Below are 17,811 nucleotides of genomic sequence, written 5' to 3'. Positions count from 1 at the left end.
AGGGGTTGGAGATGTAAAGCGTGCGCTTTAGATCATTGGGTCTGTCAGTGTAATTAAGTGGCGTGGTTTCTATTCCCTGGTGGTACGTGATACGGAGTAGAGTCTCCTGTACAACCTAAGTCTGTTTTGTCCGGGTCACACGGTTTCCTCCCCTGCGCGCTAGCGAACCATTGTAATCAAATTGAGCCCTATGTTAGTCCAAAAATGACCTAGTTTGTGTTGAGTGGGCGTTAAAATTCATTTCTATCTCTAAATTTCACCTGACTAATTAAGACGGACATAAGCCATAAGCCATACAATGTACTATGAGGGGAAATTTTACCCGGGCAGCAGCGCTACGGTCCACTCTTATATAGAATTCCAAGACACCTGATTAAAACACAGATCCTATTTCGTTTCGTTTTTTATAGTTCAAAACTTCGGTTTATTCGTCTTTATACTACACTAGGATCTGGAAGAGTTCTTATCATTGACGTGTTCTGGATGGTATTAGGAATTAGCCAATGAAACGGTCTGTTACAGCGAGCTTTTGGCGTGTTTTGCACGAAACTGTGGGTGATCCATTAGAAACATCAATGCTGATTGGTTAATCAAATGTCTGACGCCATAGGGTCAAAAGTCGCTCGTCTGACCTCTGACGCGACCCATCGCTACAACTTGTCAGATCTTCATGTAGTATAGGCCATCGAAAATATAGATCTGGTATTTTAATCAGTTTGGAATTCCAACTACCAAGGGTTGTTTTACGTGCACGGGATCTCGGTATTATATCCCATCCGAACCTCCAATCTCGTGGGTTTTCTCCGGGTCCTGCGGTTTCCCCCCACTGCTAAATACCCCTACGTGCAAGCGAATTATTGAACTAAAAAAATAAACCATGTATGTTAGTCCCGAAATGACCTAGTTTGCATCGAGTGGACGTTAAACCCCGTCTCTCTCTCTCTCTCTCTCTCTCTCTTTCTCTCTCTCCATCCGAACCACTTTAAACCACTAACAAGGGGGAACCACGCCGGTAAATCGCGCTAAACTTTCTCGGCCAACACGGGGATCGAACACGGGACGACCAAGTTAACGAGCCAACACCTTACTCGCTGAGCCACCGATACCCCGTAGCGATACATGGAATAATCTTCCTTTTAAGGGGTTTATGAAACATACCACGATCAACCGAGCAAAGCTGGGGAAATAGTAATGGAATGTAATCATGACATGTTTGGAAGTAATGGTCATGCAATGAGCAATATGAATAATGGAAATGTAATTAATTATATTCCAAAAATCATGTAATAAGACATGGGGCACCAACACGAGAGAGAGAAATGTGGTTTGACATCCACACGACACAAACTAGGTCATTTCGGGACTAATATTTGGTTCAATTTCATTTCAATAATTCGTTTGCGCGTAGGGGTCTTTAGCAGTGGGGGGAAAACGGAGGACCCGGAGAAAACCCACGAGGTTGGACAGGCGACCCTACTCCTTGTCACGTACAACCGTGGAATCGAAACCACGCCAGTTGACTCAATGACAGACCTTATGTTACCAAGCGCACGCCCTAACCATTCGCCCCGCCCCCCACGACACCAGCACATCTTTGTAATATTTTACATGTAATTATACAAAACTAAGTAATGTTTTCTTATCTATTTTAAGTATGAAGCAGACAGATTGAAGCAATGTGAAATGGCTGCATCACTGGATGAAATCTAAAGGTATTTAAAAAAATCGGATTACTTTGTACAAGAAACGAAAATGTAACGTCAAACCTTTTAGCTCCAACCGGTCGCGGTCATACGTCTTGCGGTGTGCCATGACAGGCATTTTGCCCAGAGGGCCTGACAAGGACAGCTGTCTAGTCGTTCGGATTATACGAAAAACCGAGGTCCCGTGTACACATTGGCGTGCATGTAAAAGATCCCTTGACAGTTGGAATTCGATATAAGAGTAGGCTGTAGTGCCGCTGTCCGGGCAAAATTTTCCTCAAAGCGCACTATATGGCGTATGCCCGTCTTCATTAGCCCCGTTCGGAGCAGAGCAGTAGGACGTTAAACCCCATTTCATTTCATTTCATTTTGCTCAGACAGCGGCGCCATGACCTACTTAAATTTCTAAATGTCAAGGACATTTTTATTGTGTTGTCAAGGGTATACATGGAATCATCAGAGCGACACGAGACCCTCCCTTGTCAAGACCTCCGTCCTGCACCACTGACAAGAGAGAAACCAGACTGACAAATCATTCAGATTCTTCTCGGCCAATCTTAACTATTTTTGAGGAGGCTGCATGTTCTACAGACACCACCAACTGACAAATCATTTACTCAGCCAATTTTAACTATTTTGAAGGAGGCTCCGTGTTCTACAGACACCACCAACCGTTATAACACCTAAATGTGTGTCCATAGACTCTACCCATGCCCAATTAGCGGTATCTCAGAAAAATTTATATTACAATCACAAAAAATTTCAATACAAGTCATTATTGGGAATTACATTTTCCGACCCGCTTCATAGGGTATCATAATTAACGTTTCGCGTCTCGCTTAGTTCGGCATTAAGGTTCATTATGTAGCTACGTGCATGACCCGAAACAGAAACCCCGTGCATATATACATCATAGGTTATGAAAGCCCCAATTTTTACCAAAATGAAATAATAGAAATACATGTACTATAATTTGCATTTAGGGAGCGCATATTGTGACATATCGCGGGGTGGGTGGGTGTTGCAAGAACTGGAGTCTAGTCGTTCTAGATGAAATAAAAAAGGAAGGGAATATGGTTTTTGTACCGACTGGGCTAATGAAGTCAGGCATATGACATGCTGTATTATGAGGGGAATTTTGCCCGGGCAGCAACGCTACGACCTACCCGCCGGAGAGAGATAGAGGGAGGGAGAGAGGGAGGGAGAGATGGGATTTAACGTCCACTCGACACAAACTAGGTCATTTCGGGACTAACACATGGTTCAATTTTTTATTTCAATAATTCGCTAGCGCGTAGGGTTCTTTAGCAGTTATGACCGGGAGAAAACCCACGAGGTTTGAGACAGACCCGTTCGTGAGACATACGCGTCACTATCGTGTGTTCGGCATCGTAGAGGATCGTAGATTGGCCGTAGACTTTTGGTCCTGCACATATCTTCACCAGGTTTCTTGCGGCTGGTTTGCGAGCTACCAAACCCCAAGACCCGTGCGTGTCAAAACACGTACGGCTGGTTGCGAGCTCGGCGTAACCACACTGCATGACTTATGCCCGTCTTCATTAGCTCAATTGGCGTCTAGGCGGAGAAAATATAAAACACTAAACCCTATCCCATTTCATGTATAATAGTATTAATCATTTATTGATTTATTTTGCAACTATTTATTTCAGTCTGTGAATGACGAAGTAGTGATTGTGCCTTCCTGCCATAACTCCTGTAATCCGTCCTGCTAGAGGTTGACGAACGCAGTATGTCGAACACACACCTAGAATGACTGATGAAGGGGTTGTTGCAGTAAAAATGGCAGTCATCTCTCTGCTGAATATAATGTATATATACCAAACATAAAATAAAATATAAAAGCTACATGAGCTGGCTAATTGTTTTGGTTTTATTTTTTATTTTTCACAATACAAAAGACATGCTCATTTAACAATTATTAGGACAAGCGCAATCTGATTAAAATACAGATCTATATTTCGTTTCGTTTCTTTTTATACTTTCGATGGCCTACACTACATGAAGATCTGACCGGTTGTACTGGAAGGTCGCGTCAGGGTTCGTAAGAGCGGCTTTTGACCCTATGACGTCAGACATTGATTAATCAATCAGCGTTGACGTTTCTAGTGGTATACCCACAATTCCGTGCATTGCACGACAGGAACGCGCCGTAACAGACCGTTTCATTGGTTAATCTCTCACTTCAACCAGAACTGGGTTATATAACAAATCTTCCAGATCCTAGTGTAGTAAAGACAAGTAAAATGAAATTTTGAACTATAAAAAACGAAACGAAATAGGATCTGTGTTTTAATCAGATTGGGACTGTCGTTGAAAAGTTCCGTCATAATACCTTTTACTCGGCGGTCATCGACAATCTCCGTCACCCAAGGTTTGACATCGGGGTTTCTTTATCGAACTATTCGGAATTCCGCGGTAGGTTCCCTGAACTTCACCGTCCCCTCGACGTCATGCCCACCCGGAAGGCTACTATGTAAGGTAGCCCTTTATCAACTAGTTACATTATTATTTGGGGATTATTTTCGACGGATTGCTTCCTTTTTACCCCTACGTTATCACTGAGGTCCAATTTACTTGTACTGTACAAAGGATGTTTTTTTTTGCCCATCTTGGGAGCAGTGGTGGCCCAGTGAGTATGACGCTGGCTCGCTAACCTGACCCCGAGTTCACAAAGCTATCTCAGACTTAAGTTAAGAATTTACTCAAAATTGTTCCCCTGACCCCTTATATTATCCAAAATATAGCCCAGCCCATTATAAAACCTTTGTTGTTTTAATGTATCAAATACATCAATAAGATTAAGAAACTATGTGCAAAGTTTTGTGTTTCTGGATCAAAGATATTTCTCATAAAGAGTGATTGAAAGTTGAGTAAATTCTTAACTTAAGTCTGAGAATGCCTACAAGTTGACGCGCACGTAAAAGATCCCTTGACAGTTGGAATTCGATACAAGAGTAGGCCGTAGCGCCGCTGTCTGGGCAAATCTCCCCACATAGCACACTGTATGGTGTATGCTCGTCTTCATTATCCCAGTCGGGGCAGAATAGTAGGACGTTAAACCCTATTTCAATTGATTCCGTTTCCATTGTAGGCCTACATATAGAAAGGGGTTATTTCATCATAGTCAATGGAGTTAATTACTTTTCAATGAGTGTTACATTACAGTGGTCAAGTATGCTCTCGTGAAACTTGACGATGTTTTGCATTTGGACAACACTGATTCGAAAACTCCTCAAATAGTAAAGCTGTAATTTCCGAAAAGAGAGAAGGGGGGGGGGGGCGTCCACTAGACACAAACTAGGTTTTTTCGGGACTTATACATGGTTCAATTTTATTTCAATAATTCGCTTGCGTGTAGGGGTCTTTAGCAGTAGGGGGAACCGGAGGACTCGGAGAAAACCCACGAGGTTGGACAGGCGACCCAACTCCTTGTCACGTATAACAGTGATACAGCGCTCACGTGCTAACCATTCGGCTACCCCCGCACTTTCCGAAAATACAACAGACAGTGAACACAGTCGTATTAGTATACATTGCGGCACGTGTATTCTCTGACCTTAATAACAGTCAATCAACGTAGCTCCTGCCTCAATAATCACCACGGCACAAGATCACTTCCAGTTTAAATATCTCGGTAGCCCGAGTGACCCCTTTCCAAGAAAATGCAAAAATAATCCTACACATACAGAAATATCTTCTGTTACCAAACATGAACACAGCAAAGTTGCAAATTACGGAGTTTGGCGTCAATGTCCTCGACATATGTATGCCACGTTATTCATAGATTAACTGATCCAATTTGCTAGAAACTTCCATTTTGGGTGAAATATTCCATAAACGTGTCTCAATTCTATCCAAACCCACATTTAAGTTAAAAATAAACACACGAACACGTGTATTCTCGAGTCCTCGCGGCCAATCGAAATACAAATTGGCTGTTTTCCATATAAATGTATCTTGTGTCAATAGGTCAATGCCATTCAGTAATTAATATGCGTTTCATATTTTACAATCTGGACATGTTCGATCTCCAAGCACCTGCATGATTCTAGTCTGAGTGACTGGTTTTTCACAGACACTACAGGGTACAGTTGTATGTTTCTCTTTGATATGGCGTTGTAGATTACTTTTATAATTTGACATGGTGCCACACAATAAACACATGTATTTCTCTTTATCCCCATCCTTTATTACACGTATCTGAAAATAGACAAAACAAATAATTAAACATACATTAAGCAAGAGCTAAATCTGTCTATTGCAGGTCTTTCTTTAGCCCTGAGCCTGACAAGGACAGCTGACTAGTCCTTCGGATGAGACGAAAAACCAAGGTCCTGTGTATAGATTGGAAGGCACGTAAAAGATCCCTTGGCAGTTGGAATTCGATATAAGAGTAGGTGATAGTGCCGGTGCCCGGGCAAAATTTCATTCATAGCACACTGTATGGCGTATGCCCGTCTTCATTAGCCCGGCATAGGAGCAGAAAAGTAGGACGTTAAACCCCATTTCATTTCATTTCTTTAGGCCTGAAATGTCATCTAAATTATTAATTAGACATTAATTAACCTATCCAGACCATAATCAACTCTAGATGGCATAGCTAGTGGATTATGAGCCAATTTACTGTTTATCATACTGAATTTAGTAATGATGATCAAGGCTAGGCAGAAATTTCATTCCTTAATTCTCGGATCAGAGTGGATCAATTTGAATGAAATTTTCAGCAAATTGCCTTTACATTATCTAGTTTTTAACTATTACAGTGAGAACTGCCAACTCTCGAATCGAATCTCCCATAATTTATCTTTAATTCAAGCATTATAAACAAAACAATTGTAATGCTTGGTTGTATCAAAAACTCTGTTAGGGTTCCGATTCCCCTGACAAAGAGTAGGGTCCCCTGTCCAATGTGTTGGGTTGTCTCTGTGTCCTCCGGTTTCCTCCTACTGTTAAAGACCTCTACGCGCAAGCGAATTGTTGAATTAAAATTGAACCATATGTTAGTCCCTAAATGACCTAGTTTGTGTCGAATGGACGTTAAACCCCCCCTTTAATTCCTTATAACCTAAGGATGATCCCTATTGCTTTTGGTGCATGCCTGACCCCCAGGGATAGGGCCACACCCATTTTTTGTATTTATTTATCATCTACAGGCCATATTAACGTCTTATCTTGAAACTTTGCATACTTATTCTTTATACCCTAAGGAACACCCCTATTGTTTGTGGTGCATGCCCAACTCTCAGGGGCAGAGCCATGCCCATTTTCTTTTTGTGTGTCTGTGTGTCACCTACAGGCCACAATTCTTAATCGATTGTCTTAAAATTTTTTATACTTATTACTTATACACTAAGGATGATCCCTGTTGTTTTTGGTGCACGCCCGACCCCCAGGGGCAGAGCCATGCTCATTTTCTTTTATTGTGTCTATGTGTTGCCTACAGGCCACAATTCCTAATGGATCGTCTTGAAACTTGGCATATGTATTCCGTATAGCCCAAGGACGACAACTGCATGTCCCAATCCCCAAGTGTAGAGCCACACCCAATTTTTGTGTTTATCGTATACAGGCGGGAATTCTAAATGGATCATCTTGGAACTTGGCATATTTATTCCTTATACTGTAAGGATAACAACTATTTATTTTGGTGCATGACCACTTTTATGTTAATATTTAGTCTGTAAATTTGGCAATTTAGCCTTCTTTGCCTCTTGTCATATTACAGTCATTGCAGCCATTTTATATTTCATTCTCTTCATTTTAAAAAGTACCATATCAATCAAAGCAGGAATGTGGACGTATATTGCAGCGTTAGCGATGCTCTTGTTAACTATTATAGTGAGAACTGCCAGCGGTTTATCTAATCTCCCATAATGTATCTTTAAATTCCATTTCTTTTCATTTTGTTCAACTACACAGCCATGCCAATAGAAGCAATAAATTAGAGAACAAGATTTCAATTTTCAGGAGATCATTCATGAATGTAAAGGTTCATATATATCAGTCACCGCTAGAACACAATAAACCGTAGACACGACTGTCTCGGTAATTTAATTATCAGATGACAATTAATTAGGTTCAACTAAAAGGATAATTGTGTAGTAGCAGGATTGTTTTGATTATATTGAATAATATTGGTGTTAAAACTATAACCCACAGATATTACTAATATCATACTCTAATAATTGAAATATTGACATGATATGATGCTCACTTAATTCACTTTATATTATTGTATAATATAACCATGGTCTATGAAATGAAATGAAATGGGGTTTAACGTTCTACTGTTCTGCTCCTATGCTGGGCTAATGAAGACGGGCATACGCCATACAGTGTGTTATGAGGGAAATTTTGCCCTGGCAGCGGCACTATCGCCTACTCTTATATCGAATTCCAACTGCCAAGGGGTCTTTAACGTGCATTCCACTTTATACACTGGACCTCGGTTTTACGTATCATCCGAAGGACTAGACAGTTGTTCTTGTCAGGCTCTCCATCCTGCATCACTGACAAGGGGGAACCACGCCGGAAAATCTGGATGAACTTTCTCGGCCAATGCAGAGATCGAACACCCGACCTCCAGGCTAACGAGCCAGCGTCTTACCCACTTAGCCACCACTTGATCCCCCACGTTATGAAAAGCCAATGACATCATGTAAGTGTAGCCCACACACCGTTAATAGAGCAAAATGTGGCAAAATGTCCCTCATAGCACGCTACATGGCGTATGAAAGCCTACATTAGTTCAGCTGGTTCAGAAAGGTAGAGTATTAAAATCCATTTCATTTCAGAAGGTCCAACAATCCAAAACATGCCATCTGAGCAAACCCAGACTGTTTTGTATATTATTTGTATACTCATTTCACCCCCTTACTTGTATATCTAATTACGCCAACTCAAGTACCAAACAGCTCATCAGAATTCTTTTCATGGCTCATTACTGGTCGAGATCGCGGCCTGATATTTCTCCGACTCAGGTATCCTCTTGGGAATCATAACTGTGTACAAATTGGGAATTTTACAATTTTAAACAACCTTTCTGACATAGTTCCAGTCAATGCCTTGAATAGATCTAATTATATTACCGGTAATTAAAATTTATCAATGAGATAGCTTCCATAGTATAACACTGATAAAATCTCAAGGCTGTTGCTATACAATAAAATTAGCAACAATAATAGTACGGCCATTGTGGTTAGAAATAAAGTAATTGTTATTACCATCATGGAGAGACACAAAATAGGCCCAGTCTGTTCCGATTCCATATTGAAATAACATATTGTTTATAAAATAAAATCATTGTCTATCATTTATTTGCCGGTTATATTGTAATGAGGTAGGGATTTGTCAGTACAGCAATGTTAAACATACATTATGCAAGAGCTAAATCTGTCTATTGCAGATCTTTCTTTAGGCCTGAAATGTTATATAAACTATTAATTAGACATTAATTAACTTATCCAGACCATAATTAATCAACTCTAGATGGCATCGCTAGCCTGCAATCTTTAGTGGATTGTGAGACTATTTGCTGCATAACTTTCCTTCCCGATTTAACGATTCAATGGTTAATCGAGACTATGCTGTTTATCGTAGGCGGAATTCAATCGCTTTGTTCTCGGTTCATAGTGGATCAATTTGAATGAAATTTTCAGCAAATTGCCTTTACATTATCTAGTTTTTAACTATTATAGTGAGAACTGCCAACTCGTATGTATCTTTAACAATCTGTTTCACTGGGGTGTTGTGAAAGCCTATTTATTGTATCGGCTTAGTGAATATTCCCAGCTGATCAGCGTGCGGTGATACCAGGGATGGTGGGTTGGGTGAGGGGGGATGGAGGTGGGAGGCTTTAAAGGGGTTAATATTCTCGGGTAGTTTTGGGGGCCCTTTAGTCTGTTTTGATGAATTGCCATTTGATATATTATGTTTGATGGTTTAAAGCAGTGGTTCTCAACCCTTTTTTGGGCCAACGGCACACCTTGGAACACGTGAAAAACATAGCGGCACACCTGGCTAAATATATTTGAAAAATATTTGAATTTTGCAAAATAAAAACATGGTAAGTCAGACGGAATATAACCATAGATAGACACACTTAGAATGACTCAAACTAAATAAAGAAAAACACAGATATGAGCGTATCAGTAGACACCTGTTTATACTCAATTGGGATCACAAGGTTTTTTGCATTTTATTAGTGTGCCGTTCAAAATTTTGCAGCACACTTAGAAGATCAAGTGGCACACTTGTTGAAAATCAATGGTTTAAAGGGACAATAACACTCTTGTTGGCTTGACAGCTCCAGAAAATAAAAAATAGCCTTATTCTAAGTATTAGATGTGTTAGTGTTCTACCTGTTGTGTAAATTATCCATTAAATCCTATTTTACTTGTCCAGAGGGTTCAAAAATATTTTTAAATCCAAGTCACATTTGAACAGCTTTACATCAGGCTTTTCAAATCATTTAGTTGATTTTTTCCAATTTTTTAAATTAGGTGTGTTAAGATGAAATTTGTATCATCAATTAATTGGAATATTGTAAAATAGTACAATTTGTTGAGGCCAACTTCAAGTTTGGACAAAGGTCACGAGATGTTAACAGGGCTAGCGCTCATCCCAACCCTGGACCTAGGCCCACTGCTTACCCTAACCCTAACCTACAATCTCGCCAACAATCACGTGCCCTAACCTTACTTATATCTCAGTGACCTTGACGAAAATTGAGCTGACCTTAACAAATAGATTTGGCCGTGGAACGGGTATATTGCCAGTTCGAAAACTTAAAAGTAACTTGATACTAGTTACAAAGCATAGCGGTTTAGAATCGATTAGATATGACATGTTTTTTTAATAATAACAGACTTTATTTTTTCATTTTAAATTGCCTTAAATACTTTAAGAGGTTTGCCCTTGTCAGTGGAGCAGGAAAGAGGGCTTGACAAGGACATCTTTCTAGTCATTCAGATGGGACGAAAAACCGAGGTTTCGTGTATACATTGGCATGCACGTAAAAGACCCCTTGGCAGTGGGAATTTGATTAAGAGTAAGCCATAGTGCAGCTGCCTGGGCCAAATTTCCCTAATATCACACTGCCCATCTTCAATAGCCCAGTGGGAGCAGAACAGTAGGACGTTAAACCCCATTTCATTTCATTCATTCATTGCCTACCTTTAGTTTGGAAGATTTGAATAATTGCAGCTGACTTCGTGTCTTAACATGTAACGCTTTTGTGAAAATGCTCTCTGACATTTGGAACAGTTAAATTTGATGTTAAGATGGGTTTGTTTGATATGGTCTCGAAGGTTTCTTCTGTATCGTAACTGTTTTCCACATATAGGACAAATAGCTGGGTCAACATCATTACAGTCTGTTGCATACATGTTCTAAAATTACAAATGAACAAATTATTGAGAATGGGGCCCAAAAGTTTCGTATTTTTGGCAGCTGCAACTTATTTCAATTCTAAAGCATGAATGAAGATTTTCATGATATTCATAACCCAATGCAAGCGAATTTAGTTTAGTATAAAAGTCTCATTTTTAAAGACGTTTAAAGATACATTATGGGAGATTAGATAAAGAGCTGGCAGTTCTCACTATAATATTTAAAAACTAGATAATGTAAAGTAAATTTGTTGAAAATTTCAGTCAAACTGATCCACTCTGAACCGAGAATTTTAGGCCTAGCCTCGATCATCATTACTAAAGTCGGTACGATAAAAAAACATAGTCTCGATTATCCATTTTTTGATTTAATCATCAATGAGCGTTGAGCAGCAGATAGGATTCCATTCCAGTAAATATCGCAGGCTAGCGATGACATCGAGAGTTTTTTATGGTCTAGATAAGTTAATTAATAATTTAGATAACATTTCAGGCCTAAAGAAAGGCCTGCGATAGGCAGATTTCGCTGTTGCATAATGTATGTTTAAGTCTACAAGATTCACCGAGAAAATGTCCCATATGTTAACCCTTGCAAGATGTCTCTCCGACCCAAGGGGGGTTGGATGCAAGCCTGGAAATAAGGCACCTGTCACAGACAATGTCAGGCACTGATTCAGGCATTGTCAGGCACAAAACCTCTGGTGCCTGTCATTTTGTCAGGCACTGATTTGTCTTTTTTATTGATATTATTAACACATGTCCGGCACTAAGTTGAAAATGTCAGGTACTATTTCATTAATGCCTGATATTTTGTCAGGTACATCTAAAACCGTTATTTCCAGGCCTGGTTGGATGGCCAAATGGTTAGCTGTTTCATACGGTCTGTCATTGAGTCAACTGGCGGAGTTTCAATTCCCCGATTGTATGTGACAAGGAGTAGGGTCACCTGTTCAACCCCGTGGGTTTTCACCGGGTCCTCCGGGTTTCCTCCCACTGCTAAAGACCCCTACACGCAAGCGAATTATTAAAATAAAATTGAACCATGTCTTAGTCTCGAAATGACCTAGTTTGTGTTGAGTGGATGTTAAACCCCATTTCTATCTTCGACCTATGCCACTGACAAGGGGGAACCACTTCGGAAAATCCTGATGAATTTTTTCTGTCAACACGGGGATCCAACACAGGACTCCCAGGTTAGCACGCTAATGTCTTACTCACTGAGCCAACGTGGATTCTATTTGAAAAAGAACTATGTAGTGATAATTGCAGACTGTCATCAACAATTACAGGAAGCAATCATGTAACTACAACAAGAAAATCGACTTTGTGACATGATGAAACAAAGTCTATTTGATCTCAACATCTATATGAAGAGCCCCGGTCAAGAACGATCTAAGTCACTTTTTTAATGAACCCCAGTTAATGAAGCCATCTGGTAGCAAATTGTATAAGCTTTCTGTGCAACAATCAATTTCAGGTAAAAACGATCAGAGTCCCATCGAACCAAGGCCCTTATGAAATGGCCTCCAGGACAAATACAAGTCCATTGTATTTATTTGACCTTAATTTGGCTAAAAAGTGAAAGTTAGTTGTTGTACTGGTAATTATGATTCGTATTAAACATCATTTTGAAGTAACTAAACCCAATCGTTTTTCTGTTCGCATCAAGCATTCTCGTCCAAAAGTCTGTTTTGCCTTTTATGCGAAAAGACAAAAATGTGACTTAGATCGTTCTTCCCCGGGACTCTTCATATGTTTATATAAGAATGTCTACAGTAAACAACAAGAATTCTTTCTGAAACTGGGGGGGAGGGGTTGGGGGTGTTTGATCGAATGGTCAAGTGGCATGGCGATGATCGCCTGTCCAACCTTCTGGCTTTTCTCTGGGTTCTCTGTGTCCCCTGCCCCCGCCCTAACTGCTAATGACCTCCCCCCCTCTCCCTCTTTTTTAAATTGTCCAACAACGTATGTGCATTTTCTTTGTGGAGTGAAATTAAAACAAACACAAGTTTTGTACCATTATTCTAAATCATATATATATATATATTCGAAATAAAGATGTTTTAGGAAAGAAAACTAGGTTTTTGCAAGTATTTTTCGCTTTATTAAGCTTCTTCAGGCAAACTTTACCAATTCCAACAATTGATATGATGTATATTATACTGTATATACAATTAAACAACTTTATAACAAAAAAAAATAAATTGTGTATAATATCCTTAAAAGCATTATGTGTATATATATGCATGCATGTGACAAAATATATGACAATATAGTGTTACCAATCTGATTAAAACACAGATCCTATTTCGTTACGATTCTTATAGTTCAAAATTTCATTTTACTTGTCTTTACTACACTAGGATCTGTAAGAGTTGTTATATAAGCCACATTCTGGGTAATGTCAGGGTTTAACCAATGAAACAGTCTGTTACTGAGCGTGTTCCGTCAGTAAACTTAATCTGTGAGTTAGTCGTAGAGCGAATTTTAAGTATGCAAAGTTTAAGTACAGTAATGTAACCTATGCTTGTAACCTATGTATCCAGTGCTTGATATAAAATGTAGAAACAAACTGTTTCATTGTTATTCCTGTGTGAAACCATAATCTGAGATATTAAGAACAAAATACACCATGTGTATAACCAGAGTCAATACTAGACGATGACAAGGCTAATAAAATGTGTAGCAGAAGAGAATATGGGTTATGCGTTGGATGTGGGGAGTTTTTGGCATCTTTGCTTTTCAAATTTCTTTGCTTTAATTTATTTTATCATCCATTTAATTTTATTTTATTTTTCTATGTGTGATTTCCACAAAACGTTAACTGCGGCATTGAGCAGTATTTTATATTGGTAATACGTGCATTATAAATAAATTATTAATATTATTATTATTATTAAATCTAATCAGCGACTGAGCAATGCATAGCACTGCTACACTCACTCCACTCTTAAACACATACATATGCAGCTAAATGAGCAGAAATATTGTTTCAGATCTTCTCAAGTAATCCCCCAAACCACACCAAACTTGGCGTTGTCTTCACTCCGGACCCCCCCCCTGCTAAAATTCCTGGATATGCCCCTGTAATGGCTACTATACAAAACAATCTAAACGAGCAAACAAAGCATGAATACAGTTCAGACACCAACAATGTTAAATCAAATCCCATACATATATGAGTCTACAAGAATGCAAGGATCTCTTGCGGTAAAAGGGGGTACTCAATGGTCTAGAAAGTGTAAGCATATTCTGCCTCATGTACATCTGTAGCTATTTGTAGTCCACACTTACAGCATGTAGTGTTAGTCCTAAAACACTTGTAGTATTAGGTCTACAACTTTAGCAGAGCATTCCTACGGCACTACAAAACTTGTAGTATTAGCACTAAAACACATGCAGTATTTGTATTAGCACTACAACTGTTGTAGCTACGTGTATTAGTCGTATGTCTTAGCACTTGAAGATATTGGCACTACAACATTTGTAGTATTAATCCTACAGCAATTGTAGAAATTAGCACTACAACACTTGTAGCTATTGGCACTACATCACATGTCGCTATTGGCACTACAACACATGTAGCTATTAGAACTACAACACATGCAGTCTTGGCACTACAACACTTGTAGCTATTAGAACTACGTCACTTGTCGCTATTGGCACTACAACACTTGTAGCTATTGGCACTACAACACTTGTAGCTATTATAGCTACAACACTTGTAGCTATTCGAACTACAACACATGCAGTCTTGGCACTACAACACTTGTAGCTATTAGAACTACAACACATGCAATATTAGCACTACAACACTTGTAGTATTAGTCATACATTTGTAGCTATCAGTCTTGCAACACCTTTTAGTTCTTACAGGCAGTCCTAAAACAATTGCAGCTCTAAAGTGTAAATGATTTAATTTTAGCCTTCCATTGCAAGCAATCAGATGTGACGTCATCATTTGATGTTGGCATACCATTATTTGAAATAATAGAACGGGCAATGTGCCAAGCGTACATTATTTATACTAGTTGCGATATTGGATGCGCTTCACGTATATTTCCTTGAAATGCACATCCTGGATAGTGTCTGTATTTTAAGTTGTTTAATGGTCTTGTGTAAGACATTGCATAATATACAGATATAGCACTTGTACAATATCAATACATTACTTAATGTCTCACACTCGACCATTAAACTACACATATTGTATGAGAATCTGAATTTTGTCAACCACTAATTTCTAATTCACAGTCCCAGAAGAAAAGTTTATATCACCCCGGATTTTCTCCTTTCGATGAGATCTACCTTGGGCATTACCCTACAAAATCAAACTGGATCATTCCTATTTCCTATGGCTTCCTCCAGTTAGTTTCTTAGGAAACACTTGTCTACGATATCAACCCTTGGTGGAAGTGGACGTAAAACTCTAGGAATGAACGAACGAACATTTCGTATAATGACTAAACTAATCAGTCATTTCGCGAACAGCCTTTGAGCATCAGGCAATATGTGTAATGACTGAAAATTCCAGTCACAAGTCACAGAAGTAAAGTTTATATCCATTTTGAGAATGATGTACTGACCACTTCGCTTTTCCCCGATTTATAATATCTAACACGAAAACTGTCCTAGAATAATATCAACAAATTAATCCACCTATTAATCAATCTAAAATTTCTACTTCACAGTCACTGAAGAAAAGTTTATATCCATCTTGAGAAGGATGAACCGACCATTTCTCTTTCCCCGATCTATAATATCTAACAAAAGCTGCCTTCTGAATTAACGATCTCTCTCTTTGGGGTACGCGAAACCTTCCCAGAATGATGTCTACTATGGTGTCTTTTGTTTCTCGACTCACAGATTTTAAATTAGACGGGCGTCCAGGAGTTGCCTGAGGTACTTCTCTGCCCAAGAACATCTGCAAGACATAAAATAACCAATGACGCCACTTAAAATCTAATCATATCTAATTAAAACGAATAAAATTAGGTTCAACACTTTAATTTGGAGAGAGAGAGAGACAGACAGAGACAGAGAGATCGGTTTAACATCCACTAAACACAAACTCGGTCATTTCGGGACTAACACATGGTTCAATTTTATTTCAATAATTCGTTTGCGCATAGGGGTTTAGCAGTGTGAGGTAAACCTACGAGGTTGGACAGGTGTCCCTACTCCTTGTCATGTACAACTGGGGAATCAAAACTACGCCAGTTGACTCATTGGCAGACCTTATGATACAACACGCATGCTCTAATCTTTCAGGCATCCAACCTCCTTGGCGACTAATGGTTATTTTTTTTTGTATATGCAGAGGTGGTGGTTCAGTGAGTAATTAAGACACTGGCTTACTAGCCTGGAGGTTCAAGGTTCGCTCCCGTTGTTGGCCAAGAAAGTTACTTGGTGAAGACCTGACAAGAACAGTTGTCTAGTTGTTCAGATAGAACGCAAAATCGAGGTCCTGTGTACGCATTTGGAATTCAATACAAGAAGAGGCTGAAGTGCCGCTGTCTGAGCAAAATTTTTCTCATAGCACTGTCTGACATATGCCCATCTTTATTAGTCCAGTCGGAGTAGAACAGTAGGATGTTAAACCCCATTCCATTAAATATGGACAATCTGCTAATGCCAACCCTTTTGTCCATCAATGTACTAACTGTGTGACCTCAAGACCTTGGTTTTTATTCTTACGACTGTACATGTATGTTTAGCAGTCCATAAAATAACATAAGACTAATTTAGGCATGAGGGGATTTACAATGTTCACTGATATGAATTCATTATTCACAGGGCATTGAATTGTAAAATTCCATTATTGGATTTGTGAATGTCAAAGAAGCTAATTACTGAGAAGACATCTTCAAGTTCATTCAACCTTTGAATACAATTGTCTAATTACAGGACCGACAAGATATATTGTGTGGTGTGGAGGGCCCGGATATAATCCATGAGGTTGAACAGGCGACCCTCCTCCTTGTCACATACAAGCGGAGAATCAAAATCATGCCACATGACTCAATGACACCCCTTGACGGGCCTTGAGCCAGTAGGATGAAATGGACAATTGTCATCCATGTCAATCAAGATATCCTGAACCTGTAATGGAGCATCACATAGTAATAGAAACTGTATTGGTCCAACCAATGACTGAGTCTTGTAGTACAAACTATTTCAAGTTTTCTCGTTTATTGTTACCAGTTACACACTTACATAACGATTAGTATAGTGTCTGCTAACAAATGATAATCCTTATTAATTCTGCAAACAGTATTGGTCCAAGGAATGAGCCTTGTGGTACACCCTATTTCAAACATTTTCTGTGACATCAATTACATAAACAATTTGATGACTTGTCTGAAATCAGTGCTCATTCAGACGGATTAAATGAACCAGTCGATTCTGCTGAGAATTATTGTTAGTGGTGTTGAAGGTTGCATAAATATCAAGTAGATCTATTATAATGAACACGAAATTTGTTATCCATGCAACACACGATATCCGGAACTATCAGTGTTAAATAAAGGAATCAGTTCATAACAAATAAAAGTCAAAAATACTGTTGATAGCCTATCCTAATCTCAAAGATCAATACTGCACTAATTCACAGATAATTAATTCACATATTCAATCAATCGCTAATTCACTAACTCAGGTATCATGTAGCTGTTCTGTTTTAGTGGGAGTTTTCGTAT

General features: G+C 39.1%; 1 protein-coding gene across 5 annotated transcripts in view; it reads right to left on the bottom strand.

Moving 5' to 3' along the window:
* Positions 1 to 3,427: 3,427 nt before the first annotated feature.
* Positions 3,428 to 17,811, bottom strand: part of LOC126815931 (uncharacterized) — a 39,530-nt gene continuing 25,146 nt past the window's right edge. For 2 of the 5 annotated variants that reach the window (XR_007678126.2, XM_050542050.2), the window contains 2 exons: positions 10,899 to 11,113; positions 3,428 to 5,924 (listed from right to left, as the gene is read on the bottom strand). Coding sequence is in view for 3 of the 5 variants with exons in the window: in XM_050542050.2 (XP_050398007.2) it covers positions 10,901 to 11,113 (213 nt within the window). In the remaining 2 variants the exon portion in view is untranslated. Of the gene's footprint in view, positions 5,925 to 10,898; positions 11,114 to 13,206; positions 16,038 to 17,811 lie in introns of those variants that run through there. The other 3 variants (XM_050542049.2, XM_050542051.2, XM_050542047.2) reach the window with 2 other exon arrangements.

The sequence above is a fragment of the Patella vulgata genome, chromosome 3, assembly GCF_932274485.2.
Source record: "Patella vulgata chromosome 3, xgPatVulg1.2, whole genome shotgun sequence".
Classification (NCBI taxonomy): domain Eukaryota; kingdom Metazoa; phylum Mollusca; class Gastropoda; family Patellidae; genus Patella; species Patella vulgata.
This window is presented reverse-complemented; position numbering and strand designations above follow the sequence as displayed.